Source organism: Calliphora vicina, chromosome 5 (assembly GCF_958450345.1).
Source record: "Calliphora vicina chromosome 5, idCalVici1.1, whole genome shotgun sequence".
Lineage (NCBI taxonomy): Eukaryota > Metazoa > Arthropoda > Insecta > Diptera > Calliphoridae > Calliphora > Calliphora vicina.
Window position 1 is genome coordinate 76,673,014 of NC_088784.1, and position 17,229 is coordinate 76,690,242.

The 17,229-nt window shown below is 29.5% G+C and overlaps 1 protein-coding gene across 1 annotated transcript; it reads right to left on the minus strand.

The window, feature by feature from the left end:
* Positions 1-2,853: 2,853 nt before the first annotated feature.
* ACOX1 (acyl-CoA oxidase 1) lies at positions 2,854-17,066 on the minus strand. The gene is made up of 7 exons (XM_065514324.1): positions 16,363-17,066; positions 7,328-7,487; positions 6,964-7,256; positions 5,983-6,895; positions 5,808-5,913; positions 3,425-3,577; positions 2,854-3,340 (listed from the first exon to the last, which is right to left on the minus strand). Exons 1-7 carry the CDS (start codon positions 16,481-16,483, stop codon positions 3,080-3,082), a joined length of 2,007 nt encoding a protein of 668 aa, XP_065370396.1. The 5' UTR covers positions 16,484-17,066; the 3' UTR covers positions 2,854-3,079.
* Between the last annotated feature and the right edge of the window lie 163 nt (positions 17,067-17,229).

Here is a 17,229-nt window from a genome sequence, read left to right on the forward strand (position 1 = left end):
CGTTGTTTTCTTTTATTTTGATTTAAAGTTATTTAATAGGAACTTTTGACCATATAATGAATACATAGTGATACAATAATAATTCAGCAGTTTCACGAATAGTATCCCTTATCGACAGTAATTTTTATTAATTTCTGATCACTTGGCTGACTCAAATTTATATATTTTGGGATATTTGACACGTATGTGCTCTTTGTAGTGAAAGGGAAGTCAGTTGGTTACTTTATACATCCCAGGTAATTAAGAGTGAAGTCATTTGTCACTTTAGTCTCTCTAAATATTCTATAGTGTATTCAAATTGGATCTTTAGTTTGTATTGCACCTTAGAAAGTAGTTATTTTACACACCAGAACTAAAATATCTACTTTCTAAGGTGCAGTACAGAGAGTCAGTTGTCATTTGGTGTCTCTTTGTAATGTGAAGTTCAACATTTCAAGAGAAGGCCTGATTTTTGGTAGACTCCTGAAGGGTAGATATAAAGAATGTGTCAGAAAAAACGTATACGCACTATTCCAGCCAAAACTTATCCTTGTTCCAACAAATTATTATTAAAACTTTCAAACCAATCCAATATGGACTTTCAAAAGAATAGCAAAAGATCTGAAAGTTCATCGTTTACACTGTTTGGTCTTAAATAAGCCATATTCCCTTAAATAAGCCAATTTTTATACCCTTCGCCATGAGTGGCAAAGGTATATATATGTCATTTGCGACCCCACAAAGTATATATATTCTGGATCGTTATAGATAGCGGATTCATACATCAATATCTCCGAAATTCTTCCGGCTTGGTTGCTATTTAAAATCGAGAAAATCGGTCCACAAATGGCTTAGATATAAGGAAAAAACCAGGACAACCTCGATTTTTTACCTATTTTTGACCCATATCTGGATTACTAAATCATTAATATAGACAATATGGATATCTAATGATAGATATTTCAAAGACCTGTGCAACGACGTATATAAAACCATAGTAAGTTGGGTCAAAATCGGAAAAAATATTTTTTAACCCGAATTTTTTTTTCACCAACAAATTTTTTTTGTTCACTAAATATTTAAAAAAATTAAAAATTAAATTTTTTTTTTTAAATTAAAAAAAAATAATCTTTTAAAATTTAAAAAACAATTTCGAGAAAACAACTGGAAAAAATTTAAATTTTGTTTACCTAAAAATTTTTATTTTAAAGTATAATTTGGTGAAGGGTATTTAAGATTCGGCACAGCAGAATATTGCTCTCTTACTTGTTACTTTACACGCGGTATACAAAAAAAGTTAGCTTGAGCAATTCTTTAGTTTATAGAAGAGAGAGGAAGAAAAAGAGGGAAATCTTTCCCATCTCCTGTCCTCTCAAATTTACAAACTCAAGACTTGCGGAAGTAAACTTGACTGGTGTGTGAACCAGCACTTAGAGATGTAATATGAAGACTTTTTGGGAAAAAAACTTAAAAAATATGTCCTATTTTAGATAGTCCGAATTTGGATGCGTGTAACTTTTTATAGAGACCAGATAACTGTATGGAGCTTTCTTATATTTTATTTTAAACTAGATGACCGTCCGGCTTCTCCCGGTAGCTATTTACTAATGTTAGTTCTTCAAGTTTCTCAAAAAATGTCTCTTATTAAGAAAAGTGAGAAGTGAAAAGAAGACAATATATTAAAAATTAAAATTTCCGAATTTTTGATTTTTTTCTTTCGAATCGAATAAAAAAATCAGCCAAATCGCTCCAGCCGTTCTCACGTGATGCCATTTCATACATGGACCATTTAATTTTTATATATATAGAAGAAGATAGATTTTATCAGAAATATAACCGATATTTTTAAAAGATTGTTCGACCCTAAACTACCGTGCAAGGTTGACTTAAGTCGCAGTTTTGAGATGACAATATAAAATTCAAACGGCTAGGCTAATGAGTGAATCTGTTTAGGGGTAACAGGCTACCGTTGGCAGAAACACATAAAAACTGATTATCTAGGGGAACTTAAACCGTTTTGTGTTGAGAATTTTATTTATTTTTTTCAATCAGCAATATGAAAAGCCTCAGGAGACTTGTTAGTAGTAATATCAAATATGTATGCCCCCCATTGCATAAATAGCTACAAAATACAAAAAAAAAACGAAAAGAAAAAGCGGCGTGTCCCACCACAAGATCTAGAAGCGCTATCTGAAGCTGTCAGAAAATATGTAGGTGCGGCTGGACTTAGTGTCTGCCTGCGATATGACCAAGGCAGAGTCAAAAGAGGGGAGACCTGTAGATTCTAAGGGGTCTTGTACTGCATTCATCTATATTTACACACGAGAAATGGTTTATTCCTTTAAAAATCATTAAATTCAACCAAATCTTTTACATTCCGAAGTTATTCTAGTTTGAAGGAGTCAGAATTTTTTTTTTTTTTTTTTTAAATCATAATATTCAACGAAATGTTTGTAACATTCCCGAGATATTCCAGTTTTCCCTTTTAAACTCATTCATTTTAATTATATTTATGTATCGCTGTATTGCTAACATAGTGATGGATTTATAATAATGCTAAAATTAAAGCTAAATAAAACCTTAACGATATAATTTCATTAAACCATAATTTTTCTCAAAAAAAGAAATACAAATTGATTAAATAATTATAAAAAAACGAGTCATTCCATGTCTGTATATATTTTTAAAAACTTTTATATTTTAATACTGTTTTAATTTCCAAACTTTTTTATATAAGTAAATTATAATTTATGTATTTTAATACCTAAAGCCAAAAATGTATGTAAATCATTAAAACAAACAAAATAAATAAATTGCAAACAATTTTACAAACCTATTATAAAATACATATAGAAATATATTCCATAAAAATCATTATGAATTTTATAAAAATTTGTTTTTATTTATAAAAAAAGCGTAATGTAAAATTTGAAAAAAACAACATTAACATTTACCACCCCCGCATTATGATCACATAACAACGACAGTGGTAAAAGGTTAACAAACAAATACAATAAAACTATTTACATTAAAATAAAGCAAATCATAATCACTTAAATTACAGTTAAGTTATGTGGACTAATTTTAAAATATTTACAATTTACAGGTTCGCTTTCATAAATGGTTTCAAGTATTTATGGAATGATACATTAACTGGTTCCTTATTGAGTGGACTCTTCTTGGCAGCCTCAAACATTTTCTCATACACATTACCATCCCAGCCACCCAATGCTGAATCTAGAATACGGTCATCTATACCAAAGGCATCCACTAAAGCCACCGCATTGGGACGCAATCGTCGTAGGCAGTTTTGCAAACGTAATTCTAATTGACCCACCTCTTTGTCCGTAAAGTTAATAAACTGTTGTGTGTTAATTATAGAAAAAAAACATGATGTGTAAGTGTTTTGTTTAATATAAATAATAAAACTTTTTAAATATCTTACCCGCAAGAAATCACCAATGCGATTTAAACAAGCATCCACTAAATATAATTCCAAAACTGTTTTCAAAACATCACCCAAGGCCGGTGATACTTGTGTGGCTAGATTTTGCAATTCAAATAATGCGGAGGAGGCTAAGAAGGAGCGGCCATGAAGCTAAATGTATAAGGAATTAAAAAAGAAAATCAATAAATAATTTTAGTATTTTATTTGTGAAAATTTAAAAACTAAAATAGTAAACGATTTTAATGGTGAAGCAAAACACTATCTGTGATTCAATTAATAAATCAGCAGTTTAAAAATTTTTATATAAAAATTTGAACATGAGATTGAATAAAATTTACTTATTTTATCAAATTTGGGAGGAAGACCTTATAAAACTACTTCAAGAAAAGATAATTTAATAGCAAGAGAGTTTAAGAAAATGAAAATTAATAGTTAAATTTGCCACAGGACAAAAGAGGCTGGTATCTTATTTCTAAAAAACCATGCTGCCAAGAACGTACAATTTGTCGAAGAACATTTAAACTTGTCAAGGCAGAAATGGAATACTGTTTTCTATTCGGATGAATCCAAATACAATTTAAGAGGCAGTGATGGGTGAACATTTGTATGGCGGCCGAAGGGATAGAGACTGGACCCCAAGTACAAAAAAAAGACAGTGAAGTTTGGCGGTGAAAAAATTATGGAGGAAATATCATAAAATTCACTATTACTGAAATCTGATACATATTGTTACGAAGTTACACTAACGATTTCAATTTTACGGTCTGTAACGGCTGCTTGCAACATTTATCATATTTATAAACATTTTCATCAGTAGAAACTTCAATTTATAAACAATGTTGAAAACATTAACTATTAAAGCTGCTAAAAGTTCTAGAAATAGAACATTAAGATAATTCATGAAACTATTAGAAGATGACACTGTGTATATACATAGTAGCAGCGGGTAACAGCCATTCAGCGTATTGTAGGCGCTGCTAGACTTAATATCAACTATATTACTAGTGTGTAATATAGGTGAGAGTGACTATTTAAATAAATAAAGAGTTGTTATAATTTTAAACTACTAAACTGCTTTTATTTGCAATTAAAAGATTTAGTTTTATTATTATGTATTTAGGAAATAAACCACCGTTTTTAAAAGGTAAAAACGTAAGAATATCCTTTTTAAACGATGTATCTATACGCTGAGAAAAATATGTTCCAATTACCACAAACACACTTCTAGGATTGTAACAGAGTTACATGTAAAATTGTAGATCGTAAAATACGGACTCAAAATTATACCACGATGGAAGCTTTATCAGATACGGTTGTAAGGGAATGTAGAAACATTTCAAAGGAGACGATTGATTCTTTAATTGGTTCAATGCATCGTCGCTGTAAAGTAGCAATAAAAAACAAGTAAGAGCTATATTCGGCTGTGCCGAATCTTATATACCCTTCACCAATTTATACTTCAAAATACAAATTTTAAATATTTTTAGGTAAACAACATTTTTTTTTCCAAAGTTGTTTTTTTAATTTTTTGGAAAACAAATTTTTCGAATTATTTAAAAGTTTTTAAATTTAAAATTTTTTTTTTTAAATTTTTTGTTTTGTTGAAAAAAAAAAATTCGGGTTAAAAAATATTTTTTCCGATTTTGACCCATTGTAGGTCCAACTTACGTCGTTGCAAAGGTCTTTGAAATATCTATCATTAAATATCCATATTGTCTATATTAATGATTTAGTAATCCAGATATAGTTCAAAAATCGTTGTTGTCCTGGTTTTTTTCTCATATCTCAGCCATTTGTGAACCGATTTTGCTGATTTTAAATAGGAAACTTCTCGAAAGTATGTCTGACAGAATTATTGAAGATTTGGATCCCGCAGACATCTGGGGTCTTCAGAAAATTGATTTCAACAGACAGACGGACATGCGGACAGACGGACATGGCTTAATCGACTCCGATATCTATAAGGATCCAGAATATATATACTTTATAGGGTCGGAAAATTATAATTTGTAAATTACAAACGGAATCTGTTCTGTTCTGTAAATGAGCGATTTTCAAAAACAAATAGCTTAACAATTTATGTTCTACAAATCGCACAATTTTATACATTATAGAACACCAAAATATGTGAATTCGTTAAAAAATTAAATCGTTACTCGAATTCGGTTTAACTATTTGAATTGCAGCAAAATCAAATTTATGCCGTAAGCAACCCATTCAAAGTTCCTGAACTTAGAACTTATAATCTCTGGTTATAGTTTTTCGTAACGATATACTTCCAATTAATATAAAGTTTGTAATATCGTCACGATAATAAATAAACAGAGATTGAGAAATTGGGGACTACTCTGTTTAAATTATGTCAACATATTTTACTTACATCAGCAGCTTGAGTCAATTCAATGCCGCACAAATTGGCTGTAACTTCAGGACCATAACCCTGTCTACGACGTTCTTCCATGCGTTCATAAGCAATACGAACTTTACTAAAATAGTAAAAAAATATTAAATAAAGTATATTCTAAAACATAATTGCACAATATTTTCCAACTTACTTGGCTGCCACAAATTGGAAGGCCTTAACAATCGATTCTAATGAGCCATCGAAATTAATAAATTCTGTTTGGTTAATCGCCTCCTGTATATACTCCACTGTAGGCACCAGTTTAGCACCCTCCAAAGCTTGACCATAAACCTTTACCAAGTAACGGGCTGTTTGCAGCAACATAACAGTGTTTTCACCCTCATAGGTGCACACAGCTGTAGCCATGCCATAAAGTGTAGGAAAATTGGAACAATCCATAAAACCATGCCCACCACAAGACAAGCGGCTTGTCTCAACACCCGCGGCAGCATCAGCACTACAAATAGCCTTTAGACAACAAGACAGGGCATGCATTTCCGGTAAACGTTCCAGTTCACCCTTTTCAATTTCGTGTGAAATTTGATTGTACATATTCCAAATGTTATCGCCATTAGTCTTAAATACAATAGCTTTGGCGATTTGGGGAAATACTTTAAGTTGCTGGGTGGTATGCTCCATAATCTGAGGTTCCGGCAGATTGGGATCGATGGGACTTTGACGGCGTACAGCCGAGTAACGGCAGGCAATGGTGGAGGCCTTAGCTAAGGCCATGGCAGCATCACGTATAAGAACTACACGCACAAACATCATAGTACCATAGGTGAGCACAGAGTTCTTGGGTGCCACATACGTGCCATTGGGCAAAACTTGTTGATTTTTCATTAGCATGTTGTTCAAGGGGACGCGTACATTCTTGAAACCCAAATATCCATTATTAACCGATTTCATGCTTAATTTGGTGCCAATTTCACCAATATCAATGCCCGGCATAGGCATGTGGGTCTCCTCATCACGCACCTGCACAATAAATGGTGCTAGACCTCGAAATTCGCCCTGAGTATGAAGCTGAGCAACAACAACAGCATAATTGGCAGTATGACCCACTAAAGAAACAAAAAATAAGCTAAGATGTTCCAACAGAAATCTAATCATATTTTTATTAATAACTTACAGCCTCCCGGCCACCATTTGTATGAAGTTATTGTAGGAGAATTCAATACAAACTCCTGTGTTTTGGCATCATATTCAGCTCTCGTTTCCAGACCACGCAAAAATGTACCATGACCCAATTCCGTTTGAGCATATGTACCAATTATTGAACAATCCCAGGCTTTACTTAGCCACTCGACCTGTTGTTCTATGGTACCCTGGCCCATTATTGTGGGCACAAACATCACAAAATGTAAACTCATGGGATTGCCTTCTTTTAGTAAAGCCGTACCCAGAGAACCTCCCAAAATAGCACTAAAATTTTAAGTGTTAAATAAGACAAATTAAATTGTGTTTAGTTGGAGTAGCGTAAAATGGTCACATACTTGTAAGTATCAACACTGTCTTCTCCATTGTCGCGCAATTCACGGATTATTTCAGCAATTCTAACAGCCTTGCGAACACTGTGTTCATACAATTGTTTGTGAGACATATACGAAATCGGTAAGTCATCTTTTAGTTCTGGATCGTCAAGAAACCGCTTTTCTATATGATAAAAATTAAGAAATAAAATAAATAAAGGGAGTTAGTAATAGTCGTATTGTTGTTTTTACGGCTATGTTTCTATCCAGAATTAATACATTATTCACATAGAGATTTCGCGAATTCTCGGTGATTTACTACAAAATAATAATTTAAGTTGATAAATTATAATGTGTGTGAAGATAAATTTAAATTTATTTAGCACAGACATAAACCACATATTTTAGCTCAGCCCATTTTGCAGTTAACAGAGCACGGTTAATCACTTAACAGTAGGGTATTCAATTAATCGGGTTTCTGGTTTAATCGGTTAATCGAGCAAATAATTAATCGAGGTTTAGATTTATTCGGTTAATAATCGGTTAATTTAAAATTATTCGATTAACCGAATAATTTCTATTGGGTTAAATACAGATTAGAAAGATATTAACATCTACTATTTATATTTTTTAAATCGCATGATTTGTTGAAAATTTATTTAAGAAATAGTAAAATGTCATAAAATATTCAAAGACGTTTTTCTCGAAACGATTTTTTTTTAATTATGACGTTGTTGCAGCAAATGAGCGATGTGTGAGTTTTTTTTAGGGTTTTAGTGAGATCTTCTGAAATAATATTTTATAAAAAGAATATAATTTAAACGGTTTTTTTTCTTTAGATTTAATAAAACTTTTCTTTGGAAAAAAACTCTCTCGCTGATTGTATATGTTGGAGAAATCAAACGCATGATAAAGAATATTCCTTTTTGGATTGTTTTAGATTTTGATTAATTTAATAGTTTCGTTTAGTTATTTTAAAATGCTAATTTCCAAAACAAAATTTCGTCTATACATGTAAATACAAACAAATTTTCAAAGACATGTAAATTAAATATGTCAGTTGTTATACATACTCACTAATCATGTTTATTGGATGTTCAAAAATATTTAATTTGAAATTTGTATTTGATTTGTATTATTGAAATTTAAAGTGCAAAAAAAAGGAATTTCGGTTAATCGGTTAATCGACACAAATTAATCGGTTTGTTTGTTATTTGAAAATCGGCAATTTTAAATTATTCGAACAGTTAACCGTCCAAAATTAATCGGTTAACCGATTACCGGTTAATCGATTGAATACCCTACTTAACAGTCATAATACTTGAATTATAATAAACAAATTTATATCTAAAATATCTGAAATAATTTCAGAATAAGAAAAAAATGGAAAAAAACTATCCATCTGAAATAATACATGGATATTTGAACCCATCGTAATATCAGGATTCCAATAAATTTGAGTTTTTTGAAAAAATAAATCTGGAGAGGCTTTTTGGCCATTATGGAAAATAGGAAAGGGCTCGGATATGACACTATATAGAAATGGTATCCCACTACCACAGTTCCATTAAGTGACCCTAGGACTATCATTTCTATATAGTGTCATATCCGATCCTTTTTCCTAATTTCCATAGTGGCCATTATTATTTATGCTGGATTATTATTAGACTACCTGACCCAGATCGAGCTCCATTTCTTGATTAAACGCTTATTGGCCAAGCTAAAAGCTTGGCCAATAAGCGAAAATGAGTTTTTATATAAAAAATCGATTTTTGGCCAGAAATATGAGTGATCACAGATCGAGATCCTTTTTTTGATTAAACGCTTATTGGCCAAGTTATTAGCGAGAAATATGAGTGATCACAGATCGAGCTCCATTTCTTGATTAAACGCTTATTGGCCAAGTTATTAGCGAATTTAGATATTTTGACTTTTTATATAAAAAAATAGATTTTTGGCCAGAAATATCAGTGATCACAGATCGAGCTCCTTTTCTTGATTAAACGCTATTGGCCAAGCTAAAAGCGAATTTAGATATTTTGAGTTTTTATATAAAAAATCGATTTTTGGCCAGAAATATGAGTGATCACAGATCGAGCTCCATTTCTTGATTAAACGCTTATTGGCCAAGTTATTAGCGAATTTAGAATGTAGACAACACTGAAATACATACTTTTAATTAGATTTTTAAAGTTTAGGCAATCCCCTTATATAAAAAATGTGTTTGCATCCTCTAAATTAATTTTTTTGTATGACACCGAATGACTAATTTTATTTTCTATGTAATTTTATTTCAATTAATATTTTCTCGTGATCTCGTTTTCGAATTTTAATTAATAATTTTAGTTTTATATTTTAATAAAGCATTTAATAATAAAAGAATTTCACGTTCAAGCGTGTAAAACACAGGTTTATATTGTACAATTTTTCCTTCAGTAAAAACTTAAATTGGATAACTACGAACACTTAAACAAAAAATTAGCCAAATCGGTGTAGCCGTTTTCCGATTTTAGATAAATCGAAAAAAGTGGGCGTGGTAAATTTTTCTTTTCATAACAAAATTGTCTAAATCGGTCCTTCCGTTCGTAACTGATGTAATTACCAACGAACGACATTTGATTTTTATTTATATAGAAGAAGATTGTATTATCTTAGATGACAACTAGATAGGTAACTGAGAGCCAAAAACCTAAGTCTGTTGTCAAAAACTTAATTCATGAGAATGTATTGCATGTATTTTGTTATTGTATCACCCGTATGTGTGAAAAGAGAGTACTTTTTTCCATTGCTATTTCCCTCTCCTTCGGCTCTATGTATATTTCTCTATGAAAATTACTGTCATAGCGATTTGAAAGCGAATAGATGCTATGCGATTCTTATCAACCGTCAACTGCATAATTCATTTATCTGTTTGGTAAGTGATCGCGTTGTTTTGCCAGACGTACTTCTTGAGTTGGAAAATTAGGTCTATTATTAGGAATTCTTCGCCTGGAAAAAAGTTATCTAAACACTTTCTCAATCTTTCTGTTCTTGTTATAGTTTACAAACGAGAGCTTATAAGGATCAACGAAGTCTCATGGCTTTTTTATAGCGACCAAAATGAGAATGTTGTCCAAGTTCAATACAGTTTGGGTTTGCCAATTGGGTAGACAATGAAAATAATTTGGAAACTTAAATATATTGCAGTTACTCTAGTAGGGAATTCTTTATTGATAGTAGGAAAGTCGGATCGTTTGGCAATTGGTAATACCAACTCTCATGATGATAACTAGCTCTGATGTTGTTGACGAGCGGTACCTTATTCCATTACTCCAGTATCTATCGAAATGAACCTATAGATGAGATATGATGAAAGCGCTTCCTACACCATGATCTCTATCTTTATCCCTCCGAACTATGTAAAAATTCCCAGAAGATGAGAGTGAGTAATCGCTAGAAATATTCGCTAAGGTTTACAAGAAAAAGAAAATAATTAAATAGAAATAATAATTCTTTTGGTTCTAATGTAAATTTTAAAGAAGATTTTAAGTTATTTTAAAATGTATGACGTATTCGCACACAAAGTTTCCAAATCAAATAGTAAATGACAGAGATTCAATGTCTCTCTCTATTAGTTCTGAGTTTATTATTCATATTTAAGTGGCTTTCATTAAAAAAAAATAAACAATTTTCATTGTTTTCCTGCTTATTTTGTAGACGCTGTGACGAAATGTTGAAGTTGTTCGATTCAATTGAATCATTCATGATTTAAACATTAAGAGCTAGTTTCTGGGATAGAGATAATCTACATTCTTCGCTTAAACCTAAATTAAACTAAAAATTGTGTTTCTCACTTATTGTTTATATGCTATATAATCTAGGTTTAACTGAGCATCATTGGTGAGTTAAACCTAAGTATAAAATGCCAAAGCACAAACAGATGGAAAATAAAATAAACAATTCAGCACAGCAGCTCTTTGTTTTTATATGCTTTATTAACATCAATATAATTTTTAATATACATTTTATATACTTTTATGTCGCTTTTTCTTTTAGAAAGTTAAAATTTACAAAAAAAGTTATGTAACGCGGTTGCTTTTTCTTATAAATGTATAGTATTGCCATATTTATATGAAAAAATTTGAAGAATAAACATGTGATTTGACTGAAAAGTATGGCAATGGTAACAAAATTAATCCACTAGTGAGAAACACAATCATTGGTTAAATTCCGGCAAAATATGTTTCAGGATTAATATAACAGCGTGTTAAGCTGAGTTTAACTGACAAGTAAGAAACTAGCTCTAAGTGTCATTGTTGTTCATATAGGATTAATATTATTGTACAAGAGATATATACGATATTTACATACTTCCAATCATTTTTGTAGGGTATATAGAATAGAGAAACATAGAGCGGAAACTAGAAAAAAACTCAAACAAAAATATTACTAAAAATTATCACACATACGAGTGTTGTTTTTGTTTTCACATAGTTTTTTCTACTAATACATTCCCACCACTTAGGTTTCTGACAACTGAGTTAAGTCTTTAACAGGAGAGTTTCCGCTCTATGTATATTCTCTATGGTATATAGTATAGTATGATTTTAATTATAATTTTGTTATGAAATTGTGAATTTTATTGTTTGCTTTCTTAATAGAATTGCATGCATTATAGAATAAATTAACTCAGATATGGCCTTGTTTATAAATATTTAAAAAAAAAACATTTATAATGGTTCAGTGAACTTTGTACTATAGTAGATAAATAATGATGGAAAATGCTGATTCATTCATCTACTTTCATAATTTCAAATGAAGCTATACATTTGCAATTAAAACACAGCCATTTGTATTTTTTTCTATTCAGTACTACTAGTGTTTGTTTCGAAATGTGAATTAAAATTTTAAAAATGTTTTATTTGTTTAAACTTTGCACCGTTTTGAAGTGCTACTATTTAAATAAGATTAACTGACCATGATTTAGCCTTATCATTTATATATAGTAAGTATGTATGTATATTAGGTCTGCGTAACGAAAAATTGTCTTGAAAGGGTCTAGTTTTGGATTTCCGGATTTCTTCGCGGCTCTCCTGGAATGTTGTTATAGACATTCTACAGACAAATTATTGTTCTAACCAGATATAAAACATTGTAATTGATGAAAAATAGTTATATGTACGATTTCTGTCTCTGGTTCACATTTTCCTCAATAAATTTTAGATATTACAGAACAAAATTACGCCCATTCAACACAGATTAATTTTTTAAGGGCTGGTCTAATGTACATACTTATGTACTAAGCCACCATAGACTTTTATTATTTGCTATAATAAATATATTTTCAGTAGATTCGTTAGCTATAGTGCAAAACAATTAAGTATTGTTTGCGGGGAGTTTTGATACGATTATCACTGATAATCCACATACAATTATCAATACTTTACATTATAAATACATTTGTATTTGTAGTTACGTGAGGAATTTATTGTAGATAACTTTTTAATTTTATATTGTTTTTTTAATTGTTTAGCTTTTGTATTTTCTGTTGTCGTTCTAGCATCAGCTTATATAGCTCGAAATGACCTTTGTGGTCAGTAAATTTTTATTTCATTACTTAAGTATTTGCATTTATTAGGTAATTTTATAATTTTAATGCATTTTTTTCTTCTTTTATTTGTAACTCATTTATGCTAGTCACTTCTAGCTGACCTTTGTATGATGATGTCTTTAATCGCTAAGTTAATTTGTAGTAAATGCAACATCTTAAATAACCTTTAATTTTAATTAAAAATAAAATAGAGTTCTATATTTGATTATGTCGAATGTTATACAGTGACTAACAATACAATGGAAACTTTTTTGAAAACTATTTTCCGGTTATTTAAATTTTTGTTTTTACTACATATTAACATAGCTATTAAAGATATCATCATTCAAAGGCCAACTAGAAGTGTCTGGCATAAATGAGTTACAAACAAAAGATTAAAAAACAAAACAGTTTTCAAAAAACATGACCATTTACCAATTACAATGGGCTTTATGGTCTCAGAGTGGAAGGGCATATTTCTGAGATAAATTCAGATTTACTAGATTTTCTATTAAAGTTAACAAAAATACATTTATAGAATGCAATTGTATATCATTGCAATGCTGCAATGGAAATTTTCAAACTTTTTTTTACCGTCATTTCAAAATTAATTTTATTTGGAGAATTTATTTCTGTAATTTATTTTGTCGCTAACAATATAGAAATAAAAAGTTATGTCTAACGATTAAAGATATTCTTTAAATAGTTATTAAAAATGTCTAGAGTCAAGATTAGCGAAATTTTTTTTAATAAATACCGAAATGAATAATGGACAAAATTCATTGCAAATTTGCCTCGGGGCTTTAAAAAATTTTGGAAATTAACAAAACCCTGTAAAGACAATAAAATTTCACTAACTGACCTTCATGTGATGTTTTAAAAACTGGAGTTGAAAAGGCAAATTTCTTTAAATAATTTTTCACCTAGGGACACAGATGTCTCAAGATTCATTTATGATCTTAACAACAATATTCTTATTTTTCTTGACATCGCAAAAGCCTTCGATTCTAGTTTTTAAACTTAATACCTTCAATTATCCAACGTACCTGCAAAAAAATATATAGAGTTTTTATATGCTGCCAAGTGATAGACAAATACATGCGGGTCTGCAACAAACGTCGGTATTATAATCTACACTTTAATATGTTTTTATTTCTAATATTACTGTTCAAAGGAAACAAACGCAATAATCAAAAAAATGGAATATAGTTCTAAAATTTCCCTCAAATACTTTGATAAATGGAAAATAATTGTAAAAAACAAGCTATTATATTTATATATAATAGGTTGCTATAACCTAGTGCCCTTTATGCCCTATTCAACGGAAGATCTAAACATAACTTAAAAAACAAGATTCTTATTTACAAAATGTGTATTCAGCCAATTGTGCTTTCATAAAGATTCTAAATCTTATACTAGAAAATTGCAGATAATACAGAATAAAAATCTGAATTTCTGATATTATACTGATTTACAAAGCTTTGATAAATTTAAAAGCAGTTTATGAATAATCGGGGTTGTCATAAAATCCAATCATTGTTGGAATCGGTTTTGAAAACGAAGAAAACGTACATTTGACTTATGAAATCCAATGTAATAAGCAGGGAAACCAGAAATATGCTCTAAAAAAGGGGTTTACGCGCTTTAAATATGCAGTAAAAACTCTAAAATATGCTCTTAAAATTTAAAAAATATGCTCTTAAAAATACAAACTTTTATATAATTTTTAACCAAAAAATATACTTTTATTTAAAAAAAATCAATAGCGGTATTCACAATGTAGAGTACTTGGCCTGGCAATGTAGTAAAAGAGCACAATAAAGTAACATAAATCGATGTCTATTGGATCTGAAAACATTTTTATACATAGAAAATGTTCTTTCGACATCAACTGATGTTATAGGAGCAAATTTAAAAGACAATATTTCTTTAACACTTAGAACGGTTTGAATTAGAACTAAAATTTGATATTTAGATGACGCTATTATTAAAATAGTGCTTGTTTTATATTAAAACAAGTAAGAGAGCTATATTCGGATGTGCCAATCTTATATACCCTTCACCAAATTATTCTTCAAAATAAAAAATTTAAATATTTTTAGCTGAACAAAATTTTTTTTTTCAGTTTTTTAATTTTTTGGAAAAAAAATGTTCGAATTGTTTTTTTTAAATTTTAAAAAAAAAATTTGTTTTAAAAATTTTTTTTTTTTGATGAAAAGCCATATATTTTTCAATTTTGAATTTTAAACAAAGCAAGTAAAAACCTGTAACACAATACCGAAAAATAAGTAAGACAAAATTTGTTTGATAAAGTCAAAATATCCTATTAAACAGTAAAATATGCTCTAAAAACGCAAAAATATGACATAAATATGCTCTTAAAACAAATATATGCAAAAATATGCATTTAAGGGTAAAATATGCAAAAATATGCACTAACAAATCGATGCCAAAATTCTTAAATAGTTCTGAAACGTTTAAATATCTTATACATGTGCTCATTAGACTCACCAGAAAAAACATGCATTTGCATATTTTGGTTTCCCTGGTAATAACAAAGAAAATAATAAATTTGCTAAATAACCTTTGTAATTAAAGAGTTATATGTATTTAGTGTCTGTTTTTAAAATTTCTTATAACATTTGAGGCATCTTCAAAAATACCTATACGTTCCAGAAAACTGGCTTGAAATAATCAAAACGGCTCGAACAAGGCAACCATAATACGAATGAGTCCAACATAAAATTTCGATTAGTAACACCAAGGTGGAGTGGTAGAACGTTCAGTGGCTATGATTCCATAAAATTCATCAAATTCAAATTGTTTACAAGTGTTCTAACAATCAGTGTTAAAAAATACTACTTTTCCTTAATACTGTTATATTAGTAGTTTCTTTATTTAATTATTTAGGTGTTAATTGTTGTAATACTTTTAAGAAAATCTTCAAAATATTGTAAAATAATTAGTATTTTACAAAGGTTTCAATAAAGATATTAATTAAAATTACAAAAAAAAAACTAAATATAAATGTTGATTGCTGGGTAAAAATTTAAATTACTGGTTAATTATGCAAAAATGTCAACTTCCAATACGAATTTTATTTCCTGTGAAAGTGGTTTGAACAATAAGAGCTAGTTTTAGTTTCAAATACATAATAAAAATTCCGCATTATAAGTCAACCAAAAAAATATAATTACCATAACACTAAAACAGTAAATAATAATAAAGATGCTATTATTATTAAAGTAATTATGCCTAAGCTTTTAGTTAAAACAATAGTTTAAATGTTGCACAAACATTAAAATAATTTTATTAAAATCATAAAAAATAGGGTCAAGTATATGAAGCAAATAAAATTTTAAAAATAAATAGAAAAATCACAAAAAAATATTTCGCAATATTAGAAAAAAATTACTAATAACAATTGCATTTTGTAATGCAAAAACCATAGGCTAACTAACAATCGTAGAAATCTACACCCATAACTTACCCAATGATTTGCGCTCTTCGTATTTTTTCTGTCCACCACACCACCACAATGTGAATTCCTCGGTATTGAATGAGGCACTATTGCGCTCTTTTTGCAAGTCGGGATTAACTTTTGTGGTCATTATTATTTTTATTTTATTTTTTTTTTGCACTTTTTCACACTTTTGTTTGTTTTAGAATTAAAAGCTGCTGCCAATCTCTTGCTAGTATGACTGGTAGCAATTACTTAGCTGTACTAACTAAACACAAATATGTTTAAATGTCTAAAATAAATAAAATAAAACAAGTTATTGCAAGCTGCTAGTTGTTTGGCTAAAAACAATCTTAAAACTGAACCAGCTAAGGCAATTATTACTAATATTACTGACAATTATTTATTTTTTTAATATAGACCTTTGACTACTGGTCCCCACAAGTTGTTTTGTTGTTGCTGTTTGTTTTGTTAAATGAAAAATTAGAACATTTTTGTTTGTTATTGATCGAAAAAAAAGTCTTATCAGTATAGTATACTACTTTATTGGAAATACGAAAATTCTTATCATAATTTACGAATAATCAACTGAACACATTTGTTTCGGTGAATGTAAGACATTCGAATTATGTGCGCATATTTGTCTTGTAAAAAATATGAAGTTATTACATAAAAAAAAACTTGTTTAATTAATTTAATAATATTACTACTATCCGATATATTCTTGAATAAGCTTTTTTTAATACACGACAGACTACTACTGGAAGATGTATGATGTTATTTTTTTTGTATAAACAAAGGCGAATGAGGTATGAAAACAGAAAGCTAAAAAAAAACAATTACAGCTGTTTGTAAGGAATTGAAACTGGCAATGCCATTTAAACAGCTGGCAAGATT